This window comes from Hippocampus bargibanti, linkage group LG10 (genome assembly GCF_051943395.1).
Source record: "Hippocampus bargibanti isolate YZ-2025 linkage group LG10, ASM5194339v1, whole genome shotgun sequence".
In the NCBI taxonomy this organism is placed as follows: Eukaryota; Metazoa; Chordata; class Actinopteri; order Syngnathiformes; family Syngnathidae; genus Hippocampus; species Hippocampus bargibanti.
In genome coordinates, this window is record NC_142743.1 from 12699579 (window position 1) to 12722120 (window position 22542).

The following is a 22542-nucleotide window of genomic DNA, read 5'->3' on the forward strand; positions in this document are numbered from 1 at the left end:
GGGGGGGTTATAAAAAACAAGGCATGGCTGTCAATAATCAAGGTCACATTTTTCAGTCTGGCGACCAAACAACATACCTGCACTTTTACAGCACCACCCGACCTTGACGGCTCGCCGGGTTACACCCCCCCCCCCACCCACCTTCTCTTCATCCCTCACCTTTTTAACATGCAGATCACACAATATTACATCGGCCGCCTCATCCGTCTGAAGTCAATTTCATCCCGCCATTTTAGATTTTGCTGGGGGGTTGCGACACAATCCTTCAAAAGTGGCCATCCATCTCTTTCAAAACATTCTGTTCTTCCCTAAAGGCCACTTAAGTCTCTCCTCTGCCGTCTCTCTTTTTTCCCTCCCCTGTTTGGGTTACACGTCCGCGTCTTCCAGAATAAACGGCGCGCAGGCGGCGAATGTACACACATCTGTATTCAGTCAGTGGAAAGTATGACGCGTTTGGCCTTCAGGTCTGCCCTCACAATCAGTGAACCGACGGCTCCGGTTAGCGGGGTTCCGGGTTGGCCAGACACACACGAGGGGGTGGGGTGGGGTGGGGAGTTCCACCCGCTGCTTTTTTGGCAGGTCCTCCACCCCAAACGAGACCGTCGAGGAAGGTGGCGAGGTCTCGGTTGTGAGACCCCACTCTGTGGGATACTTGCTTGGTTGGCTGATGCCTGGGTGTCCTTTTTTATAGTCCCGGTTATATCGATACTATTTCTATGCACGCACGGAGAAAATTACATGCAAACAGGGTCGGATATATCGATAGTCCCGGTTATATCAATATTTTTTCGGACTCCCTTGAATATCGATATAACGAGACTTTACTGTATATAAATAAATAAATCCTCGTCTCGCCCACCATGGGTGGTATATGTTCCCCATTTTTTAGCTCGGGCCAGGAAGCTTGAGGGTTCTGCGCAGTATCTGTGCTGTTCCTAGCACTGGGTTTTTCTGGACGAGATATCTGATGTTGTTCCCGGGATCTGTTGCAACCACTCGTCGAGTTTGGGGGTCACTGCCCCGAGTGCTCCGACCACCACAGGCATGACTGTCACCTTTACCTTCCAGGCTCTCTCCAGCTCCTCTCTGAGCCCTTGGTATTTCTCGATTTTCTCATGTTCCTACTTTCTGATGTTTCCATCACTTGGGACCGATATATATACATATACATATACATATACATATACATATACATATACATATATAGATATATATTAAAAGGGATAACATAAAATACTATACACACATTTCTATACACTATATACAATATACTGTACACACATTTCTTTTTTTCCAGTAATAATGAGATATGACTTGTGAATATTCTGACTTTATTCTCTTAAAATGCATTTTCATATGTCCTCGCTTTTAAGTGAATATTAGAGCCAACCCCTAGCCAGTTCAAGGGGAAAATAACTATGAATAGTAAAAACTGAAATCATTTGGGGTGGGGGTGGAAAGGAGGAATAATAAATATCATGAAAATGATCCTATCGTGTCTATCGTCATTTGTCCTTGACTAGGTGAATATTTTTAATGCAGGCAAATGACCCATTTTGGGATTTATTTTTTGCGGGGAGGACTTTGACTGCAAAATGGATGCTTTGACTCACTGGTGACGAGTTGATTGTGATCAATTACCTGCTTGACTGTTGGGTTTCCCTCTTCCTTTGGGTGTAGAGGGTAACAGCATCTCCAGTCCCTGGGTGGGTGTCGACGGGGTGGGGGCTTTGGGGTTCTTGTCCAGTGGGGGCTTGACGTCCTCTTGGAGGACGCCGCCGCCGGACGACAGTGGGGAGCCTTCCTTTTTCTCACCGAGCAGGTTCCCCGCCGCCCTGGCCGCCACCTCTTTGAGCAAGGCGGCCGACGAGGTCATGGACACAAGCGACAGGAAGGACGTCGCAGAGTTTGGCTGGTCAGCGGGCGCGCCAGGCGCCGCCGATGAGCCATGACTGCGCTCGCTGACTTTCTTGGAAAGCGCGGCCAAAGTGGAGCTGGCCGATTGCGGGCTAAAGGGGGAGTTGAAGGCATCGAAGCGCACCACGTCATCGCTTCGGGAGCCGGCCCCCCCGAGGGGAGGCACGACAGACGGGGCGCTGGTGGAGCTCGTAGTGGTGGTGGTGGCGGCGGCGGACACGGCACTTTTGTCTTGAAGCACAGCGTTGGCCGCCGCTTTTAACTTCTGGATGGCCGAGTCCGGGGAGAGGCTGGACCCGCTAGGCGTGGAACGGCCGGTGGGCAGCCATTTGTCGGCGACCCCCGCCCATACGAAGCCCCCGCCATTGCTATGGGAGTTGAAGTGCTCCAGAGGTTCTTGTTTGACGTTGGTAAGCGAGGGGGCCAGCGAGGCAGGCGAAGCGGAGCCGCTGTTGTTGTTGGCTAGCTTGCGAGCGAGCGCGCTTAGCTGTTGAGCGTGGTGCGAGGACGGCGAGAGGGTTAGGGGTGACGCCAGGCCGATAGGCGGGGAATCGCCACCCCGCGAAGCCCGCCCGAGAAGGTCCCCCGCATCGAGTTTCAACGACCCGGCCTCCAAAAGACGCCGCAGGTTACTGCTGAGGGGCTTCCCGAGGGCGCGAGATGCCGCCTCGCCGTACAGCGATGACACCACCGATGAGACGGCGTCCTGTGGCGAGAAGGCTCCGCCGGCCAGCCCCAAGAGTTCCAAGGAGGCGCGGTGGACGGGCGTGGGGCTCTCGTGGTTAGCGTCCGGCGACGAGACCCTGGGCAGGAAGAGTTCGTCCTGATTGTCGCCGTAGGACGAAGACTCTGAGCGGGTGTCGGATGCGTTTCCGAACCAGGCTTCCTCCTCCGCAGCGCCGCCCTCAGGCCCCCCTTCGTCATTGCTGTCCACGTCTAAAAATAGAGAGATTCGGATTAGAAAAATGTGCAAATGCCGAGATTAGCTTCAACACATAGCCCACTCTAGAAATAAAGCCAAAGGCATTTATGTATGTATTTGTTTATTAATTTGTTCATCTTAGTTATTTATTCATCCATTTATTTATCAATTTATTTATGTATGTATTTATTATTTCAACCATCCATCCATTTTCCATACCGCTTATTTCTCTTATGGTGGCGAAGGGCGCTGGAGCCAATCCCAGCTGTCTTCGGGCATGAGGCGGGGGACACCCTGAATTGGTTGCCAGCCAATCGCAGGGCACACAAAGACAAACAACAGTCACTCTCACACCTCGGGACAATTTGGAGTGTTCAATCTGCCTGCCATGCATGTTTTTGGAATGTCGGAGGAAATCATAGGACCTAGAGAAAACCCACTAACCCAATCAGTTGATTGATTACTTCATGTGTTGATTGATTGATTAATGAATTGATTACCTAATTAATTATTTAAATGTTTTTGGGTGCACGTATCTCTATTCATTCATTTTTTAAATTTTATTTTAGACCCCTATGGTCTAAAATAATATGTGGCCGCCAGCAATTAGTTTGCAGACCATCAATAAAAAGATGAACATTTTTAAAAATATGACATCACCTCTTAACAGGTAAATTTTGTTTCATGAGAATTTTTTGTGTGCTGTCGTTTTGTTTAGCAACAGCATTAGTTCCCATGTGTGCATCTGTGAACCACAACAAATGTCTTACTTCAAATGAGCTCCCATGTTGAACATTCACCACACAATTATCACATTTCTGGGTGAAAAGAAAATGGCTGTTTTTCATGTCACGACTAAAAAAAACTTTTTGATTAGTTTGCAAGATGTTTGAAACAAATTTCATTTGTCAAGTCTTTTTCCTTTGCACTCATGGACTCAAGGAGTAACAGCGTTACCATGACAACCCAATCCATCCGGGAGGCTAGACAGCAAAGATTAGGGTAATAGGGGTTACAGAACTGCATTAATATTCATGAGCCCACAAGATACCAACGGGGAGCCAATAAGGATAGGGTTAAGGTCACTCAGGGTCATTAATATACACTTTGTGTATCAATATTCATAAGGAAAATATTACAGCTTGCCAGACAAGGGCGAACAAAGAGGAGTGAGCATTGCTGATACATATTAACAAAATGGTCAAGGGAAGGTTTTCTGCCTTTGTATGTTATTGGACAAAATAAATAAATAAACATTCGTCCAACCAATTGTGAAAATGTAAACCTCTTCACCTTTTACAGACCCACTGACCCACTCTGTGTTTACGGGCAAAAGCAAAACGGTTTCCAGGAAACGGCTAATGGTGGGGATCGTTCATGATTTTTCGTGATCGGGCACGGAACGGTACACGGTGGTCGTCAAAAAGTGAACAAAGTCACTGCCCCGCCCTCGTATGAGGCTCCCATGTACAGTCACCCCCGTTTCAAGCGCAGATAACTCCAGACCCATATCACTTAGGAATTAACTCTTCATCAGATCAATTAAAAATCCAAACAATCCATTTAACTCTTCACAAGTTTATTCGGGAATTGAAAAAAAACTACAAAGCGCCATTCCCGAATTTGTTCGGGTTTTGTTATTTTCTTGTTTGGGGGCCGATAACGCGCTAGCCATAGCCTCTGTGAATGTTTTTTTTCCTTATCCACAAGGGAGCAGTATTTCCCTTTATTCCATGTTAGCGCTTTGTTCCAGCTTCAGCTTTTGTTAAAGCGCTATAGAAACCACAATGTCTTGGATTGTATTTTGGACAGCCACCCTCATTTCAAGCTCATATAACTCCAGACCCATACAATTTAGAAATTTACTCATTTTTTTCTGATGAGTTTAAAGAAGAGAGTTTAAGGTTTCTTACACTGACATGAATGTTTATGTAGTCCTAAAATGCAATTTGAGTGAACATGGCAAGAAAACAGCCCTGGGGTGAGCACATTTTTGCACATCGTCTGTTTTTTAGGCCTGAGTGGCAAGAATTATCCAATTCTCCATGTCACTGTTTCAGTGAGCCATAGTGTCCACAAACCCCCCTTCCCCGAAAAATGTGAACAGAAGGATGTATCTCTGTAAAGGTCACTTTTCAATCTGAGTTGAACTGACCAGTACTGAAAGAAAGTCAGAGAAAAGTGCCAGTGTGAGTCATACAGGGCAAGGCTCGACCCATTTCCGTGTGACATGCGGAAAGGCAGCGAGCGCCGCTAATGGCTGTAATGTGGTTAGTGGCAAATCACTAGATTGCTGACCCGAGGTGTCTCAAAGCTTTTTTTGGTGGAGGGGGTGGGGTGTGTGGGGGGGGGGGGGGGTTACTCTTGAACTTCGAAGTGAGCAACAAGCCGAATCATGTTGCCAATCTGGCTTTTCGCAACAGTTCAAGGTTTTAGACTCAATGTCGTCAATACGGGGGTACCTCTACTTACAAACACCTCTTACTACGAAATTTTCAAGCTACGAAATTCCTCAACAGGGATGGGATCATTGAAATCTGACAAAAGCAAACATTCTTGGATCAGTCTGTAAAACAAGGGTAGACAAAAACAACTTCTGCGAGAGAACATGAACTAAAGAGGGAAAAAGACGATGAGGACCCAGTTAAAAGTTAAATGACCATTGATGAAAAGGTTTCTGCAACCGTCATCTGTACTTCTTTTAAGGCGTCAGACGTTTCTTTCCTCATCTGAAAATCAGGCAACAAAAGTTGTGCTGGTAGCTCTGGCCCTACATATATGCCAGACCTCTGCTTTGATAGGCCCCTGCTCTTAGTGGAGCTCTTAGACCACTCCTGTATGACTGAGAACTTACGGACTTAAATGACCATTATTTTTCCTGTGTTATTTTTTCTACATTATGCACAATTCTCATTTATTGCACAACAATCTAATTGGAACATGTAGTTGTTAGCCATTTTGAGGCATTTTTTATGCGTTAGAAAGCATTTATATCAACATTTTGAGGGGACTTGGAACGGATTAGGGCATTTACATGAAAAATGTGTCCCTACTTACAAACATTTTCTAGTTCACAAATTTCTCATGGAAGCAATTAATTTTGTAAGTAGAGATATATTGAGAAACAAATCTAAAATACATCATATTTTGAATGTATTTGGAATGTGGAAGTCCAGAATCCCCGAACAAATAAAACCATTAAAACCTTTAAATGTTCAAGCCAAAACTGTGACAGGAACAAAAGTTTTAATTTGGCACCGGCTCATCCCTGAAAACATACCACACACCCTCAGGAATGATTTTAAGCGAATTGCACATTGGTGACAGCTATAAGTGCCTAGCCGGCGGTCCGACCGACCGCTCCCCTCCACTGACAGAGTGGCTGCGACACGGGCCGCGGCAGCTAGCATCTGCTACAGGAAAAGGGGAAGCGTTTTGAACGTTTTTTTGTCAAGGGAAAACAGCCCGGAGGGCGAAGAGCGGTCTGGCCGCGTTATCACTCACACGCACACATGCGGGTGATTCAGCAGCACGGCGGCCAGGAATGTTCACGGGTCACACGGACGTTATAATTCTGCTGGTTTGGAGACAAAGAGGGAGCCTTATCGAGTCAAAGTGCAAACGCCGGCTGCACAAATAGCCGCTCGTAATATGGTGGACGGACTGCAGGCTGCGGAGTGCCGTGCCAGGGATGTGTTTGCTGTATTAACCTTTCACAAGCCAAGCGACGGGGAGTCAACGCCTGGAAAGGCCCGGCTTAAACGGAGCAACGCTGGGGCAGAAACACTCTCCGGTTGTGGATTTGGTACCGTTTGGATTATTTGAGGTCAAGGAGGGTGGGGGTCAAGGCCATGTCCAATAAAATAACATATTCCCCTTTTTTCCCGTGCTGGTGTTGTGTATAACTGGCGTGACCAGGCAATTTCCTGCCTTTGGAGGTAATACGACTAAATTGTGGTTATTGACGGGGGTGGGGGATCCCATTTCACTGAGACAGGTTGGTGGCGTTTGGCCCCCAGACAGTTTTTTGAGTACTTTCCCTATTACGGGATGATGTCAGTCAATATCCACGATATTGTAAAGACCTGGTTTTTGGTTTTTGTCCAGCAACGTCCCATGCAACAAGTGAGTCATGATGAAAAGGTTTCTTCAGCCGTCATCTGTACTTCTTTGAAGGTGTTGGACGTTTCGCTCCTCATCCGAAAAGCTTCGTCAGCGAACGAAACTTTTTAGTTCGCTGACAAAGCTTACGGCACGATATACGTTCCGAATGGTCGTTCGTAAGGTGAATGTGTTTGTAAATTGCTTCAGTGCTATATTTTGTATGCAATGTATGTTTAAGGCTTGTATAAGTATCCTGTATCCTTTTTGTACCGAAAAATACACATTTAATAAAATATATGCTATATAAAAATATGTACAACTGGAGAGAATACTACATATGTTACTACAAAAATGTTTATATGTACCGTGGTTCATAACTCGAATGTTCATAAGTAGGGGCGTGTCTGTAAAATAACCAGATGTACTCATATCCTTGATCGCTCAAAATTAGAATTTTCCGTCATCATATTGTGAGGCACGAAAAAAAAAACACAAAATGGTCCGCCTAGAGAGGCGCAACGCGGTCTCATAAATTTCCCAAAGGTAAACGAGACTTGTGCCGGCAAGATCGTGTAAAAAGCGCCATTTTTTTACAGCACGCTTACACACATTCGCCCATCTCCGAAAATAGGGCCCATTATGTTTAGTCGTAACAGCAGGCTCCATCTTGGGAGTTGCAGTGAGGGGAAAAGGAGGTAAAAAGCAAGGACTGGACGAAAGGTAGGTCGAGTTGGCGGGGGAGGAGGTCACCCACCACATGACTTGTGTTAGGCTGCTACGCTCCTATTCCCACACACACACACACACAAAGCCATTCTGTCACTTAGCCAGGCATGAAAATTGGCCTCACTGACCTCAGGCCCTCAAGAGTGGAGAGGGAGGAGACGGGAAGGCGAAAGGGACGGATGGAAGGATGAGAAAAGGGGAGGGCGGAGAAAAAAAAGAGGAAGCCATTAGCCGATTAAGAGTGGACGGGGGAGAGTGGGTGTGCATCAATACGATGTCAAAAGGAGAAAAGACGGACGACGCTACGGAGGAGATAGAAGTGGAGGGCAGCAAATGCTGACATGGGAAGATAAGGCGGAATGCAGCAACTAGCGACGGAGGTTTCAAGAGAGATGCCGCGACGGCAGAACAACTGTTCATTTTTTGGGGGGGTGGACCTTTACAGTATTTTACATTTCACAGCAGCAAAGGTCTGAAAGGAACAGGAAAGGAAAGAAAGAACGAGAAATCAAATTACAGGATTTGCTGGAAAGGCAGCCACTCTCGCGGCGCCATCTTGAAGTCAAAAAGAAAAAAAAATAAATAGCAAATAACATGACAACACAAAGACACAGAGTCATTCATTCTTCAGCACTTGCTGTACCCTCTTTGTGACATGAAACCGTTCTAGTGAAAGACGAGAGTCCTTTTCAGCAGTGGATCAGGGACATCATGGTGGAATGTGCACATCTACTACAAGCTAAATGTTGACAGCAAACACGCCGCTGTAGCATCCATCGACGAAGAGATTGTCTCACATCTCCTGTCCCACATAAATCCGCTTCAATTCCAAGCCGCGACAGTTCCACATACACATTGGCGCTCTGCGCTGACACTCCTTTATCATCGCAGGCTCCTCAAGCCATGCATCCATCCAGCCGCAGACTGTCCAACAGCACCGACCGTTCCGCCGAACAAAGCAGGGCTGTGAAGATGCTGCCCATTACAGGCGCAAAAAGGCACAATGGCCCCAGAGGTGTCAGCGATGACAATCAAATGGCACTGACATTCCTCCCATTCAAAAACAGTACTGGCATATTGATGCTGCCGAAAAGGCGAAACAGCTCAGCAGTCTCCTCCTTGATGAATGTTGTGGCGAAAAATGTTGAAAAAAAAATCTGTATCTATTCCACACGACGCACAACAACACAAAGTGACAAAAGAAAACACAAAATCAAGACAAAAACAACAACAACAAAAACATCATTTCGGAAATTGTGCTTGCAACCTGAACAGTTGACAAGCAAATGGGGAAGCAGGCAGTGATTTAAATTCAAATCTGGCCCATGTCTCTAAAACGCAGACCAAACTTTGTGACCAAACCCCTCATTGTCATAATTTAAACAATCGTTGAATCGAGAAGTTATTCTTGACTTCTTCTCCCTACAAGTCACTGGTGTCATGGTCAAGGCCCGGGAGCCAAATCTGGCCCGACATGTCATTTTATTCGGCCCATGAAAGCAATTAAAACATTTTGACTTCAGATTTGAAAAATTCATTAATTTGTTTTGCGCTCCATATGTAATATGTAGAGGGGATTAAAAATTCTAATGGCCTCCCCAAATTCCTAACTGGCACGTCCAAACGAAGCGAATAGAAGTCTTGCTTCGTTCAGAATGAAATAAGTAGCTGGATCCCAAAACAGCAGATGGAGACCGGTGGACCATACAAAAAGTTGAATCCGGTAAGGCTAATACGACAACAATCAAGGTCAAACCGCTAGTCAAATAAGAACCAGAAAATACAAACAAGTTAATGAAAAACACTCGCACGAAAGACAAGGAGAAAAAAAAAACTGGATTAAATTCGAAATTGGAAATACTCAATTCACACAATAAAGAGCAACAAGAACAAAGATGACAAGATTGAAGTTGCAAAATACCAAACCTGGCCACGTGCAGTGACAAGCCAAACAATTCACCGGCATTACAATGTCCGAATGACAATCCTTAAATACCCGATGAATAATGAGAAGATCGGCAATCTGAATAGGACAACAACGCCCTCCGAGAGGAAACCGTAACTACAGTACAACATGACCCACCGCAAGAAAAAGAGTTTGACACCCTTGCTCCAAGTGAAACGCCATAATTGCTCTAAAATAACATAAAATCACTTTGCCAAATGTCTCTGTTATTATTTATGAGAATTAAACATTTTGGTTGAGATTTTAGCAAGCATTATGGAAGTTAACATGTTTTGTTTTCGCGGGCCATATATAATGATGTGCCGGGCCAGATGTGGGCCGCGGGCCTTGCGTTTGACAACTTTTATATTAATGATCAGCTAACAATCCTGATCATTTGAATCAGGTGAAGTTGATGCGTAGAGCGCCCCCAAAGTCGACTTTTTTGTTTCCAGACACAACCGACAAGCTCTAAGTGAGATATTTCCGACTTCTCCCTTTGGCCCCGAACGCACCACTTCCAGTTAGCTTTGGTGGGAAACGGTGACATTAAAAAGCGCGAGAGGGGCTAAAAGTGCCGGATTCTTGACGAAGCCGTCCGGATCCACCGTGTGCCCAATTAATAGAATTACCTTCCTCCTTGGGAGGACTGTTAGTCATTTGCAGAGACTCGATGACCGCCACTGGAGCGTCTCTCCCACCATATTGTCCAGCGAGCGCTAATAAGGCAGTCCTGACCACCGGGCGCACTCATTAGCATAGCCCGCAGCCGTAGCAACCCCTGCCAGGGCCCGGCCGGACACTTAATTACTGCCACGGCTCCTTCTTCGCGACATCCATACTCGTTTGCCTGCCTTCCTGCGTTCGTCCCACCCCCCCGCGCCCTAACCTTCTTAACCCACCCGCAAGAAAGACACCACTACGGGGAAGATGTGTGGCGAGGCATTTTTCCGATGCGAAGGCTTTAGTTAAGTATCTGCTGGTGGTCAGAGGTGAGGAAATAAAACAAAAAGTGCTAGCATCATTTTGGATTAGCATTCGGAATTTGCACGCGGCGGGAATACTCAAATTTTGGACAGTGATCAGCGACACGTCGTACATCCCGGTCATACTGGTTCTTGTTTGCTTTGATTTTTGTTGTTATCAAACCGAAAACAAAAGAGCCATAATTTTAGCATAGGCGTTGTCAGGATTTTCTATGTGTTTTTTTTAGGGAGGGGGGGAGGAATTTGGTGTCATGAGTAGGGGAGCCATTTTATTGGGGGGTTGGGGGGTTGTTTTGTGGTCGATTGGGGCTGTGACACTAGAGTACATTTTTTTAGGGTAGTTGGGGGTTTATATTGTATTGTGTGTGGGTGGATAAATGTGCAACAAATTGCTTAGTAGCAACATGACAGTACCACTAATGTTCGGGTTTAAAAGTGGGTGTTCAAAAAGGTTTGGGGAAAAACTTTTGGTTGGAATTTGATTGCTGTTTTGGTGGCGGGGCGTATAGTGTACTGTGTACATGTGGATAAATATGCACCAAATCTCTTCGTAGAAACATGACAGTGCCACTCATGTTCGGGAGTAAAAATGGGTGTTCAAAGAGGTTTGGGGGAAAGACTTTGGGTTAGAATTTTCCCCAAATAAATAAATAAATAAACTGTGTCTTCACCCTCCATCATTCCATCACCAGGTTACAGCCACAAAAGCAAAAACAAAAATAGTATACAGCGTATCCACCGCTCACCCGAATATATCCCCATAGGTGGAATGGCAGACATAAGTGCAAAATGTCCCTTTTATTTTTGCCAGTATTGCGATTTACAAACAATACATGGATGCCTGACACACTCCCACCTTCCTCACTCCTACTCGCTCACACTTCTCTCACATACACACAAACACACACACGGACACACAATCACCTCTGTGAGCTTCTTCGGCATGCCAGAAAACTACACAGCAGGGTGATGGCCTGTTCTTTTCACACTTTTCTTGCCCAAAAGAATTGCAGGCTGTCTTTCTGGAGATTGCCAATTTGACACCCCATGTCTCTACTGTCAATGAATTAAGATACGTTTTCCAACAGCCGCGGGCGAGTCCTGCAATTTTTTTTGCCAGACTCGTGACGAGATAAAAAGTACGGTGCAGCGGTACTCTACTTATGTCGGGGTGTAGAAGAGAAACACTCGACTGGGTTTATTTTGATTTTCATGACAGTTGAGGTGTCAAAGATAGGATGGTGTGTGTGAACCAACTCTGATGCAGTGTGGAATTCTGGGAGGAGGGGCTCAAACAAATCACTAACATGGAAAAGGGGGAAATGCTGCCCCCTTGTAGAAAAGGAAAAAACATTCCGAGAGGCTATGGCTAGTGCTTTATAGGCACGCAAACAAGAAAAAAACAAAACCCGAATAAATTCTGGAATGGCGCTCTACGTAGTTTTTTTTTTCAATTCTCGATACATTCGTGAATGAGTTAAATGGAATGCTTGGATTTTTAATTGGTCGGATTAAACTGTCTGGAAAATAGATGGATGGATAACTAAGGGAGTTGAACAGGGTATGCGGCTTAAAAAGTCTGACAAGAAAATTATTTTTGTTGTGTAGTTAGGGATTCGTTGTGCTATGTGAAGGTACAAAAAGAAAATATTGACATGGTTTTGCTGACATTTTTGTGGGTTTGAGAGTTCACCACCATAACTTCCTCTCGAGCATCCTTTTCAAAGATAAAAAGAAAAACATGTTTTTTTTTTTTTTTTTTACTTTACGCAGGCCCAATGCATGTCTCTCAGCATCCCCCGCAATGAGCAGAAGAGCCAAGAGAACAAGCGAAGAAGGAGGGGTAGGACTGGGCACCTTTTGTTCAGCGGCCGCTATTGGCTTGACATCCGTTTGGCCGAGGCGCTGCTAAAAAGATGACGACAACACTAATCGGGATTTGTCCTGGTTCCTACGAGCACTACCAACGCCGAAAAAGGCAGCAAGCGAGAAAGAGGAAAAACTAGCGAGAAAAGCTAACAGCTAATTTACATGCAAGTCCTGGGAGAACGAAGGAAGTGGGTGGCGGTGTTATTTGGTTTCCAATCTCCGTGTTAAACCAGGATAGCGGGCGCGAATGGTCACACGCTGATCCGATACGGAGAGGACACGCTTTTCTCGCCGTAACCAGGTGGCGACCCGAAGCCGCCGCATTCAAAGCCATCCTTCACTCGCCCGACCGGGCTCGGTGGCATAATGATCGCTATGACAACCGTCACTTAGAGCTGCGGGTAGGTGGAGGAGACATGTCAGCTTCTTGTCTTGACGCTGATGATCTCATTTCTGGCTGGCGGATACGACAAGGTCAAAGCGCTCAAAGCGCAAAGAGAGCGGAGGCCTGCGACACGGTCAATACGCGAACGAGTTTTCGAACGTGACATGGGGTCTCGGTAATAAGGGGAGAAGAACATGTTGTTGCAGTGCGTAGCATTGCGAAGTTTAGGAAAGGCTGTTACATTAATGTCACTGAAAAGGCAGTTTTTTTGGGGGGGGGGTGGGGGGGCTTTTTTGCATCATGGTTTGGGAAAACCTTCTCGACTTAATAGTAATCAATATACAGATGCTCCCCAGCTTAAGAACGAGGTACAATCCGAACGGTCGTTCTTAAGTTGAATTTCTCTGTAAGGTGAATTTGTTCATAAGTTGCTTCAGTGCTATATTTTATATGGAATGTATGTTTATGGCTTATATCGGTATGTTTAAGGCTTATACAAGTATGTTGAAAGGACAACTGACACCATTTTTTTGTTTCCTAACTGACATCAGAAAAACGTTTTATAGCATCAAATACCCAAAACACACAGGCTGATATTTTTAGTCAAATGCAAAACACCAATGAAAATGACCCAAGTGTCCCAATGAAGTGTCCCAAAACTGCCACAAAATGAGCTCGAAAACTGGGCAGATTCAGAAAGTCCCGTCCCCCTTGCTCGTGACGTCACTATTGGTCACACACTGCCTTGCTCCAGAATCAAAACAATGGCTTCAGAGAGTTCAGATTCAGAGATGCTTTCTTGTTACTCATCCAGTTATGAATATGATTCAAATAGTTCTGAAAAGGAAAGCATGAATGTTAGCAATCAATTAAATAAGTCCTTCCGTATCAATTCGAGCCGTCTGGACTCCAATGTAGCGACCAGAAAATGCACAAGATGGCGCACAAGCTCCGTTGGAAATGGCTGTTTTGTCCTCTGGGAATTTGTGTAAACTTACAGATTCTTTATCCGTGTTAACGCATAAACAATTCACCATCGCATTATTTATGTAGTTTTCCTTCTAATTTCGCCATCAACACAGATCAACACGATGTTTTCAGACCAAAGTACCGAAAATGCATTGTGTGTCGCTTTCTCGGTCAGGGGCGTTCCCTCCGTGACGTCACGTAGGGGATCGTCAACAACTCGAAAACAAGACTTCCTGAATATTCAGCGCGAGTCTTAAAACGTAAAATATAGCTATATGCGGTGGAATCTTTGTAAAATGCGCTCAGTAGAAGTCATTTGAAGTGATTTTACAAATTATGGACACACCATGCCCGGAGGCGTCGGTTGTCCTTTAAAGGACAACCGACGTCACTTTTTTGTTTCTTAACTGACATCAGAAAAACGTTTTATAGCATCTAAAATACCCAAAACACGCAGTATGATATTTTTATTCAAATACAAAACATCAATAAAAAGTCCCGCCCCCAGTTCGTGACGTCACTCCAAGACGTCTTGCATTGCTGGAGAATCAAAACAATGGCTTCAGATTCGGAGAATATGCTTTCTTGTTACACATCCAGTTATGAATATGATTCAAATGGTTCTGAAGAGGAAAGCATACATGTTTGCAATTGATTAAAGAATGTATTCTGTGTCATTTTGAGGCATCTGGACTGCAATATAGCGTCCCAGAAAAGAGGCACAAAATGGCGACCTCCTGTGGCCACCTCCATCTCCACAGGTTGATAAATTCCTGATATGGAGCTTGGACGCCCTCTTCTGGTGGCTTTTGGGTGCAGCACGAGGTTGTCAGACCAAACAAGTACAGCAAAATACATTGACGTGATGGAAGGACTGCTACAATGTGTCTTTTTTTTCAGTCAGGGGCGTTCCTTTCGTGACGTCATGTATGGACTTGTCACCAACTCTAAAACAAGACTTCCTGAATAAATAAAATACGCTCTGTAGAAGTCATTTGAAGCCATTTTACAAATTATGGACACAACTTGTCCGGAGACGTCGGTTGTCCTTTAAGGCTTATATAAGTAACCTGTACTGATTTCTACTGAAAAATAAACATTTCATAAATTAGATTCTTTATAAAGATATGTCCATGTACAACTGGAGAGAATACTACAAACATTACTACAAAAATGCTCATATGTACCGTTGTTCACAACGCGAATGTTTGTAAGTAGGGGAGCGTTTGTACAGTCAAACCTCTGTGTTGGTACATCTGAGTTCTCGACCAATTCGGTTTTTGACCAAAGATGTCGGGTTTTTTATGCCTCGGTGGGCAACCATAAAACGGTTGTCGGACATACTGAGCACATCTGAACGCACCACTCGACTCCCCTCCGCTTTCTTCATATGAAAGACGACAGTTTAAGGTTTCTTATGTTGAATTGAATGTTTATGTAGTCCTAAAACTAAATATTCTGTGAGTCCCGCAATATGAGTGACAATGACAAAAACGCCGGCACTAGAGTGGACACATTTTTGCACATTGTCTGACAGTGAATGAGTTAAAACTGTTTCACTTCTTTGGGTATGTCTGTTTTGAGCCCAAATTGTACCCCTTTTTGTGTCTTCCACTATGCAGGCTCCACTCGGCGCCAAAATCATCTGAGACGTGATGGAGCATGCAGAGTCCAGTAAAAACTATCTATCTATCTATAAGCTAGCTAGCTTTCTATCTATTTGAGTTACTGTCGGGTTGAGTGAAACCACTTGCGCTTGTGGCTGCCGCTACTTACCCACAGAAAAACTTATCCTGTGACTGTAAAGTGACCTTGAGTTTTGAAAGGCGCTTATAAATGAAATGTGTTATTATTATTAATATTAACTAAAGTCGAATCAGATGCAATAATTTGAGCCGCAACCTTTCCAATTTTCACACAGCGGTGAGGCCATTCTGCGCATGTTTTGCATTGACCAAATGGCCACTCATCCCTCCCTCTCAGATGATTTAGCGGCTTTCTCAGAGCGAAACGTGAGGGTCCGTCGATAAATCACCGCACTGTTTAGAACGGGGCGTCTGGCACAGAACAGCACCTCCTCCACTTCCTCCTCCTCCTCCTCCTCTTGCTTCTCTCATGTTCTCCATCCCTCATGCCTCTTAAAGGCTTGTCCTGAGGGGCCTGGATGCACTTGTGTGGTACAACAACAACAGAGAAACTGCCCAAAGCTCTTTGCGGCTCTTGCTATCCCCCCCCCCCCTCTCCCTCATTCTCCTCCATCTATCTATCAATCTATCTAAACGTGCACTCTCTTCTCACCGCAACCAGCTAGCTTACCCTCTCGTCTCTGTCTTTCCCAGCGGTGAGCTTTTATCCGGCGTGAAACGCTGCCAGCCGAAAGCGCTCCTGCGAGAATGCCGCTACTCGCCAAAAAGGGCTGCTCTGCGAGCTGGAGATCTCCGTGTTGCGACTTGTCAACACAGGGTGGGGGTTGTTCGTAAGACTTGGCACTTGCATTCAATGTGGAAAAATTGGTGGGTGTCGTGATTGATAGCGGAGCGGCAGAGACATGAGCATTTTTTTTGTTGCCAAAGTGTTTTGATTGCAACTAAAATGTCGCCGACGGTAGTGAGTTGGAGCTAGCCACGCCTTTACCGTTAGATAAATGACAAGTGGCACAGTCTAAAAACACTCAGGTACTCAGGTATACGTGGAATTGACATGGAGCTAGTATATCTTATGAATTATCGCTGATTTTTTTCCAATTCAAATTGTGGTTTTTTTTTAAACACAGAAGACACTCATTTTGATGGATCCCTTTGATGGATTTTTATTTATTTTTTTACAGGTGAAAACTATAAAACTAGAAAATGTACTGTAACTAGCGGTGCTTCATATATAGTAGTCTTTTTTTGGGAGTTATTGATGTGCAGTTAGGTGTTCGGCATGTAATAGTTGTGCGGGTGGAGGCGACTATGAAGTACGATATTTTACATAAATGTACATATAAAAAATGTGGAAGAAAAAGAATGCAAGAATTTGTTGATTTCATTGCATTGACTTGTTAAATTTGTAAAACCTTGGATGGGACAGTATCTGTAGACCAAAACAATGGCCGTACTGAACCAGGGCCATCGGGCCACTATTAACTCATTCACTGCCATTCCCGAATTCATTCGGGAATTGAAAAGCAGGAAGTGGAGCACCATTCCCAAATTTGCTCGGGTTTGGGTTTTTTTCTAGCGGGGTTGAGGATCAAGCATCGGTCAGACCACTGGCAATGTTTTTCCCTCCCACAAGGGGGCAGCATTTGCCTTTGTACAGCTACCCCTACTTTCAATGCAGGTCACGCTAGAGTGAAGTAAGCTCAAAAAGTGTGACGAGGAGCACCATTCCTGAATTTGTTCGGTTTGTTCTTTCTTGCGGGAGTGCCAATAAAGCACTGGTCAGACCTCTGGATATTTTTCGAACAATGAAACATAACTTATGATTGTGAGTATTATTGTACTGTATCTGTATAAAACCGTGATGCTAACAGTTAGCATGTTAATGGGGTTTTGCATTGATTGTTAACTCGTTCGCTGCCATTCCCGAATTTCATCCGGAATTGAAAATTGTGACATGGAGCGCCATTCCCAAATTTCTTCAGGGTTTTGATTTTTCTTTTTGTGGGGGCCGATAAAGCGCTAGTCAGACCTCTGGCAATGCTTTTCCCTTCCACGAAGGGGCAGCATTTGCCTTTTGTCCATGTTAGTGCCTTGTCACAGCTTAGCTGTTGTTAAAATGCTATGGAAACCAATATGCATGTATTGTATTTTGTACAGCCGCCCTCATTTCAAGCTCAGATAACGCCAGACCCATATAACTTAAGAATTAACTCTTTATTTTCTGATGAAAGAAGATAGTCTAAGGTTTCTTACGCCGTAATGAATGCTTATGTAGCCCTAAATCTCAATATTCAGTATGTCCTGAAATTTGAGTGAACATGAAAAAACCCCGGCACTGGAGTGGACACATTATTGCACATCGTCTGGCAGTTAATGAGTTAATGTCAGACCCCCCATGCCCCACATGAAATCAATACTTTTCCCCGCCACAGTGAGGGAGCTAAAACTATTTCACGTGGCATCTTGAGTAAAAGTGTGTAAAGTGTACTTTCAAGTTCCAAGTACAAAAGCAGCTGACTTGTCTTTGAGCGCTTTCATTTGTCTCGGCCGGCAAATAAGGTTAACGTTTATGTGTCGCCATCGATCCAAAACGTAAGGGGCCTTACTACTACTACCCATTAAACCTTACCCCGGTAACTGTTAATCCTCATCGGCCGCTGTGATTTCAGGTACTATCACCCCGCTCAACACACACACACACACACAAACACATAAATGCACACACACCAGCGGCAAGAGCCGCCCGTGACAGCGCGTGGTGAATTCATTTCCCAGTTCGAGCTTGTGTATCATTATTCGCTTGCGCTTCGATCGACCGACATAGCCGGAGACCTCAATGACCATCCATTTGAGGAGGGGGGAGGCTGGTGTGGGGGCGAATACAAGGGGAAGGGGGAATTCCGGGTAGAAATTTCCCCCTGAAATTTTTGACGCCAAGGGCAAAATGGAAAGCTCCTTTCATTTTCCTTTTTCTCTTAATCCAACAGTTTTCAACTCCAGGCCGCAGCAAGGTCGTTAGAATCCTAAGCGAGTGGAATGCAGCCAGATCGCTGCTGGCCCCGCCATGGAACCAAGGTAGACAGCGTGCGAACACGTAGTGTTGGGGACGACAAAAAAGGAACGCAGATTTGGCCGAAGTGGATCCAAAATGTTCCCATTTCACACTGAGATGCTGTGTTGCTAACCGAGACGGATAAAGTTCAAAAATCAAAGAAAACAAAAAAAAAAAACGACCAGAAAAACTAAAAAAATAAAACAGCAATATGATTTTTACAGTTCAAGATATGATTTGGACTGTAGGTTAGAGATTCATTCAAATTTATCACTCACTATTTTCAGTTTTTATGTTTCGTTTCAGATTTAATAATCTGCTCCAAATTTAAACAAAGTATGTCCTGTATTATCTGCACTACAAGGCGCACCTAAAAGAAATGATTTTTTCTTCCATGTGCCTCATAATCCAGTGCGCCTTATGTATATAAAACTTTTTAAATTAAATGTAGTCCGAAAACATCTTTTGTGGGTCCAGCAATTTGAGTGAACATGACAAAAACCCTGGCACTGAAGTGGGCACATTTTTGGACACCGTCTGGCACTGAATGAGTTAAAGGACAACCGACATCACTTTTTTGTTTCCTAACTGACATCAGAAAAACGTTTTATCACATCTAAAATACCCAAAACACGCAGTATGATATTTTTTGTCAAATGCAAAACACCAATAAAAATGACTTAAAGTGCCCAAAAACTACTTCAAATTGAACCCGTAAGTGGCCAGTTTCAGAAGGTCCCGCCCCCTTGTTCGTGGTGTCACGCCAAGACGTCTTGCCTTGCTCGAGAATCAAAACAATGGCTTGTTACTCATCCAGTTATGAATATGATTAAAATAGTTCTGAAGAGGAAAGCATACATGTTTGCAATTGATTAAAGAATGTATTCCAGTCATTTTAATGCATCTGGAGAGAAATGTAGTGACAAACTCTTTCGTACTCACAGTACCCAAAAAAAGGCAGAAGAGGGAAACAAAGCTACGTGGAAATTGTCTCCTAGGACGTTTTATAAGCGAACATCAAATACACTGTAGAAGTCTTGGCGCAACACACAACGATTCACCATCGCGTGTTTTCCTAGTAATTTCGCCATCAATACGGATCAACACAAAGTTTTCAGACCAAACAAAGTACCGCAAAATGCATTGAGGTGATGCAAGGTATGTCCTTTCTCGGTTAGGGGCGTTCCTTCAGTGACGTAGGGTGAGGACTCGTCACCAACTCAAAAACAAGACTTCCGGAATATTCAGCGCGAGTCTTAAAACATAAAATATAGCTATGTGCGGTGGAACCTTTGTAAAATACGCTCAGTAGAAGTCATTTGAAGCCATTTTACAAATTATGGACACAACTTGTCCGGAGACGTCGGTTGTCTTTTAAGTGTAATGTTTACAAATACTTTATGCTGTTTTTGATTCTGAGTGTTCTTATCTCCCCTTTTCATATTTAATTCAATACGCCAGGCAAAATGATGCTGAGCGAAAAAATTTAAAAGTTGCAGCTGAACTTTTTTTGGCTGTCAAGCTGAGAGTTGATTGAATCCACGGCGCCTCTCCTGATTGCAAAGCACTCCGTGTTCCTTCCATCACTTCCACACAAAATTGATCAGTGACATTTGCAAAAAATAAAAATAAATGTTGTCCGCAGTTGTGTCCAAACCAAGTCAAGTACGGTACAACTAATCACAGTTGCATTTTGTACTTTTTACTATCTGGTTGACTAAAACACAATCAGTTCGAATCTAATTAAGCGGCCAGTTCTTAAATACGAAATAATCTTTCTCCTCACTTTTTGAAGATAAGGTGACCAAAATTATAAAACAAAAACACGATAAGCTGTTTCCAAGATAGTGCTCACCCTCCAACGAAACAAATGGAAACACCAAGAGACCTTTTCGACAACATTCGACAGAACTGCCGCAAGCTTCACTTCCTGTCAATGGAGTCGCCCGCCTTGACACGGACTCAAGAATGGTCAACATTCCGGACCGTGTTTCCGATCTCAACGACAGCGTGAGTCACACGCAGCGTGGTCGGGATTCTTTTGATATGCTAATGAATGAAGTCAAGAGGAAGCCGCCACACTGGGGCTAAAACAAGACCTGATACTACCTTGAAGAACCTTTCTGGAACACGTTTGATGGGAAATCGAGGAAAAGCTTTCTTCAGCTTTCATCTGTACTTCTTTAAAGGTGCCGGACGTTTCGCTCCTCAAAGAGCTTTGTCAGCAAACTAAAGTTCTGCTAGTAACTCTGACAGTTACTAAGGTTGGGGGAGCAGTGGACGACTCCCTGAAGCTTGACGAAGCCCATGAGGTTTGCTGATGAGGTGATAGCAGAGCGAATGGGGCAATCAGAGCCAGGCATAGAACATTAGAGCTAATCAGACAGAACAAAAGAACTAATCAGATTACCTTCAAGGAATAGTCCACTGCTCCCCCAACCTTAGAGCAGAGGTCTGGCACTGCCACCTATATCCATTACAGTTATATATAGGGCTAGTGTTACCAGCACAACTTTAGTTCACTGACGAAGCTCTTTGGATGAGGAGCGAAACATCCAACACCATCAAAGAAGTACATTTGCCGGCTGAAGAAACCTTTTCATCGATGGACCACTCCTGTGCGACTGAGAGCCTACGCAGACGTTTGATGGGAAACTGAGTTCCAGAAAGAATAAGTACCAAATTCGTGCAGGTGTGATCGTTTGAAATTACAGCTGATGACCGTCACGATGCCTTATAAGGTCACAGTCCCATCTCGACACGACAAACCTTTGTCCTTTCCAAGTTGCGTTGTCGGCGGACAAATACGCGGCGGTGGCGTCCTTGTTTGATGCGTCCCTCGCGTAATTTACAGACGGGCGTTTAATAAGGGAGTAAAAACAACACACGTGGACACACACACACACGCAAAAGACTGCCGCAAGGTCATGGAGGAAGAATGAGAGTGGTTTTCACGGTGGCAACAAAGGTCATGTTTACTTGTCAAGAGTGACGGCGCCGTACTGTATCATGACCTCCAGAGCTGGCTTATGCACCCAGACGCACACACGCGCGCACACACACACACACACACACACACACACACACATACACAAAGTTTACATGGTCACATACCATGCTGCAAAAAAAGTCGCCTTATGCAAATTGACCGACAGACAAGGTAACAGCACAAACTGATCTATTGTTATTATTTTATAATATAATATGTACGTAGAGTATGCATTCAAGATTTGAACGCGTACCTAAAAACAAGCGTGCACGCGTACAGTAGACAGCAGCTAATACAATACCGATAACGTGTTGATCGACCGAGCACAGATATCAACGCGTAAAATCAAGTAAACGAGCAGTTAACTAGTTTGGATGTGAGCTGGCTAGTTAACGCTGAAGCTAATGCAGCACTGCAGACTACGTCTTTACTCAGTGCCTTGATAAATGGTAAAATGCCAAAAGTGTTTTCATTTAATGCATGGGGACATAAAAAACTCAAACGAAGTGCGGTAGTGATTCTGAGATTAGATTAAATTAGATTAAATTAACCTTTATCAGTCCTACAGTGGAGAAATTCACAAGGCAGGCACTTTTAACTCTAGAAACCAAGATCAAGCTAATACCAAGACCCGGAACTGAATCTATTCTGGAACTGAGACAAGTGGACTCAAATGCCTAAATTGAAAAGTGAGGTTTTACACTTTAGTGCGGATGGTTACCACAATGTAAAATTTGGGAAAGCACCGAAAGCACAAAATATGTTTGGAGTGATGGATCTGGAAGCATTAGCACAACAATAGGAATCTTAGGAGTGAGTTTGACAAAACGAATGAGTTTTTTGAAGGTGTCAGACGTTTCGCTCCCCATCCGAAAAGCTTTGTCAGCTAACTCAAATTTTGGTGGTAGCTCTGGCCCTATTTATCTATCCCTAATGTCCAGAGGTGGCGGTGCCAGACCTCTGCTTTGATAGGCACTTGCTCCAAAGTTGGGGTGATTAGAGGACTATTCCCTGAAGCTAATCTGATTACTT

At 44.4% G+C, this 22542-nt stretch overlaps 1 protein-coding gene across 5 annotated transcripts in view; it reads right to left on the reverse strand.

Annotated features, from left to right (window-relative positions):
- znf827 (zinc finger protein 827) overlaps positions 1-22542 on the reverse strand; it is a 66293-nt gene that overhangs the window by 41299 nt on the left and 2452 nt on the right. For all 5 annotated transcript variants that reach the window (XR_016116203.1, XM_089005926.1, XM_089005925.1 and 2 more), the window contains exon 2: positions 1642-2853. Coding sequence is in view for 4 of the 5 variants with exons in the window: in XM_089005926.1 (XP_088862052.1) it covers positions 1642-2853 (1212 nt within the window). In the remaining variant the exon portion in view is untranslated. The remainder of the gene's footprint in view (positions 1-1641; positions 2854-22542) is intronic.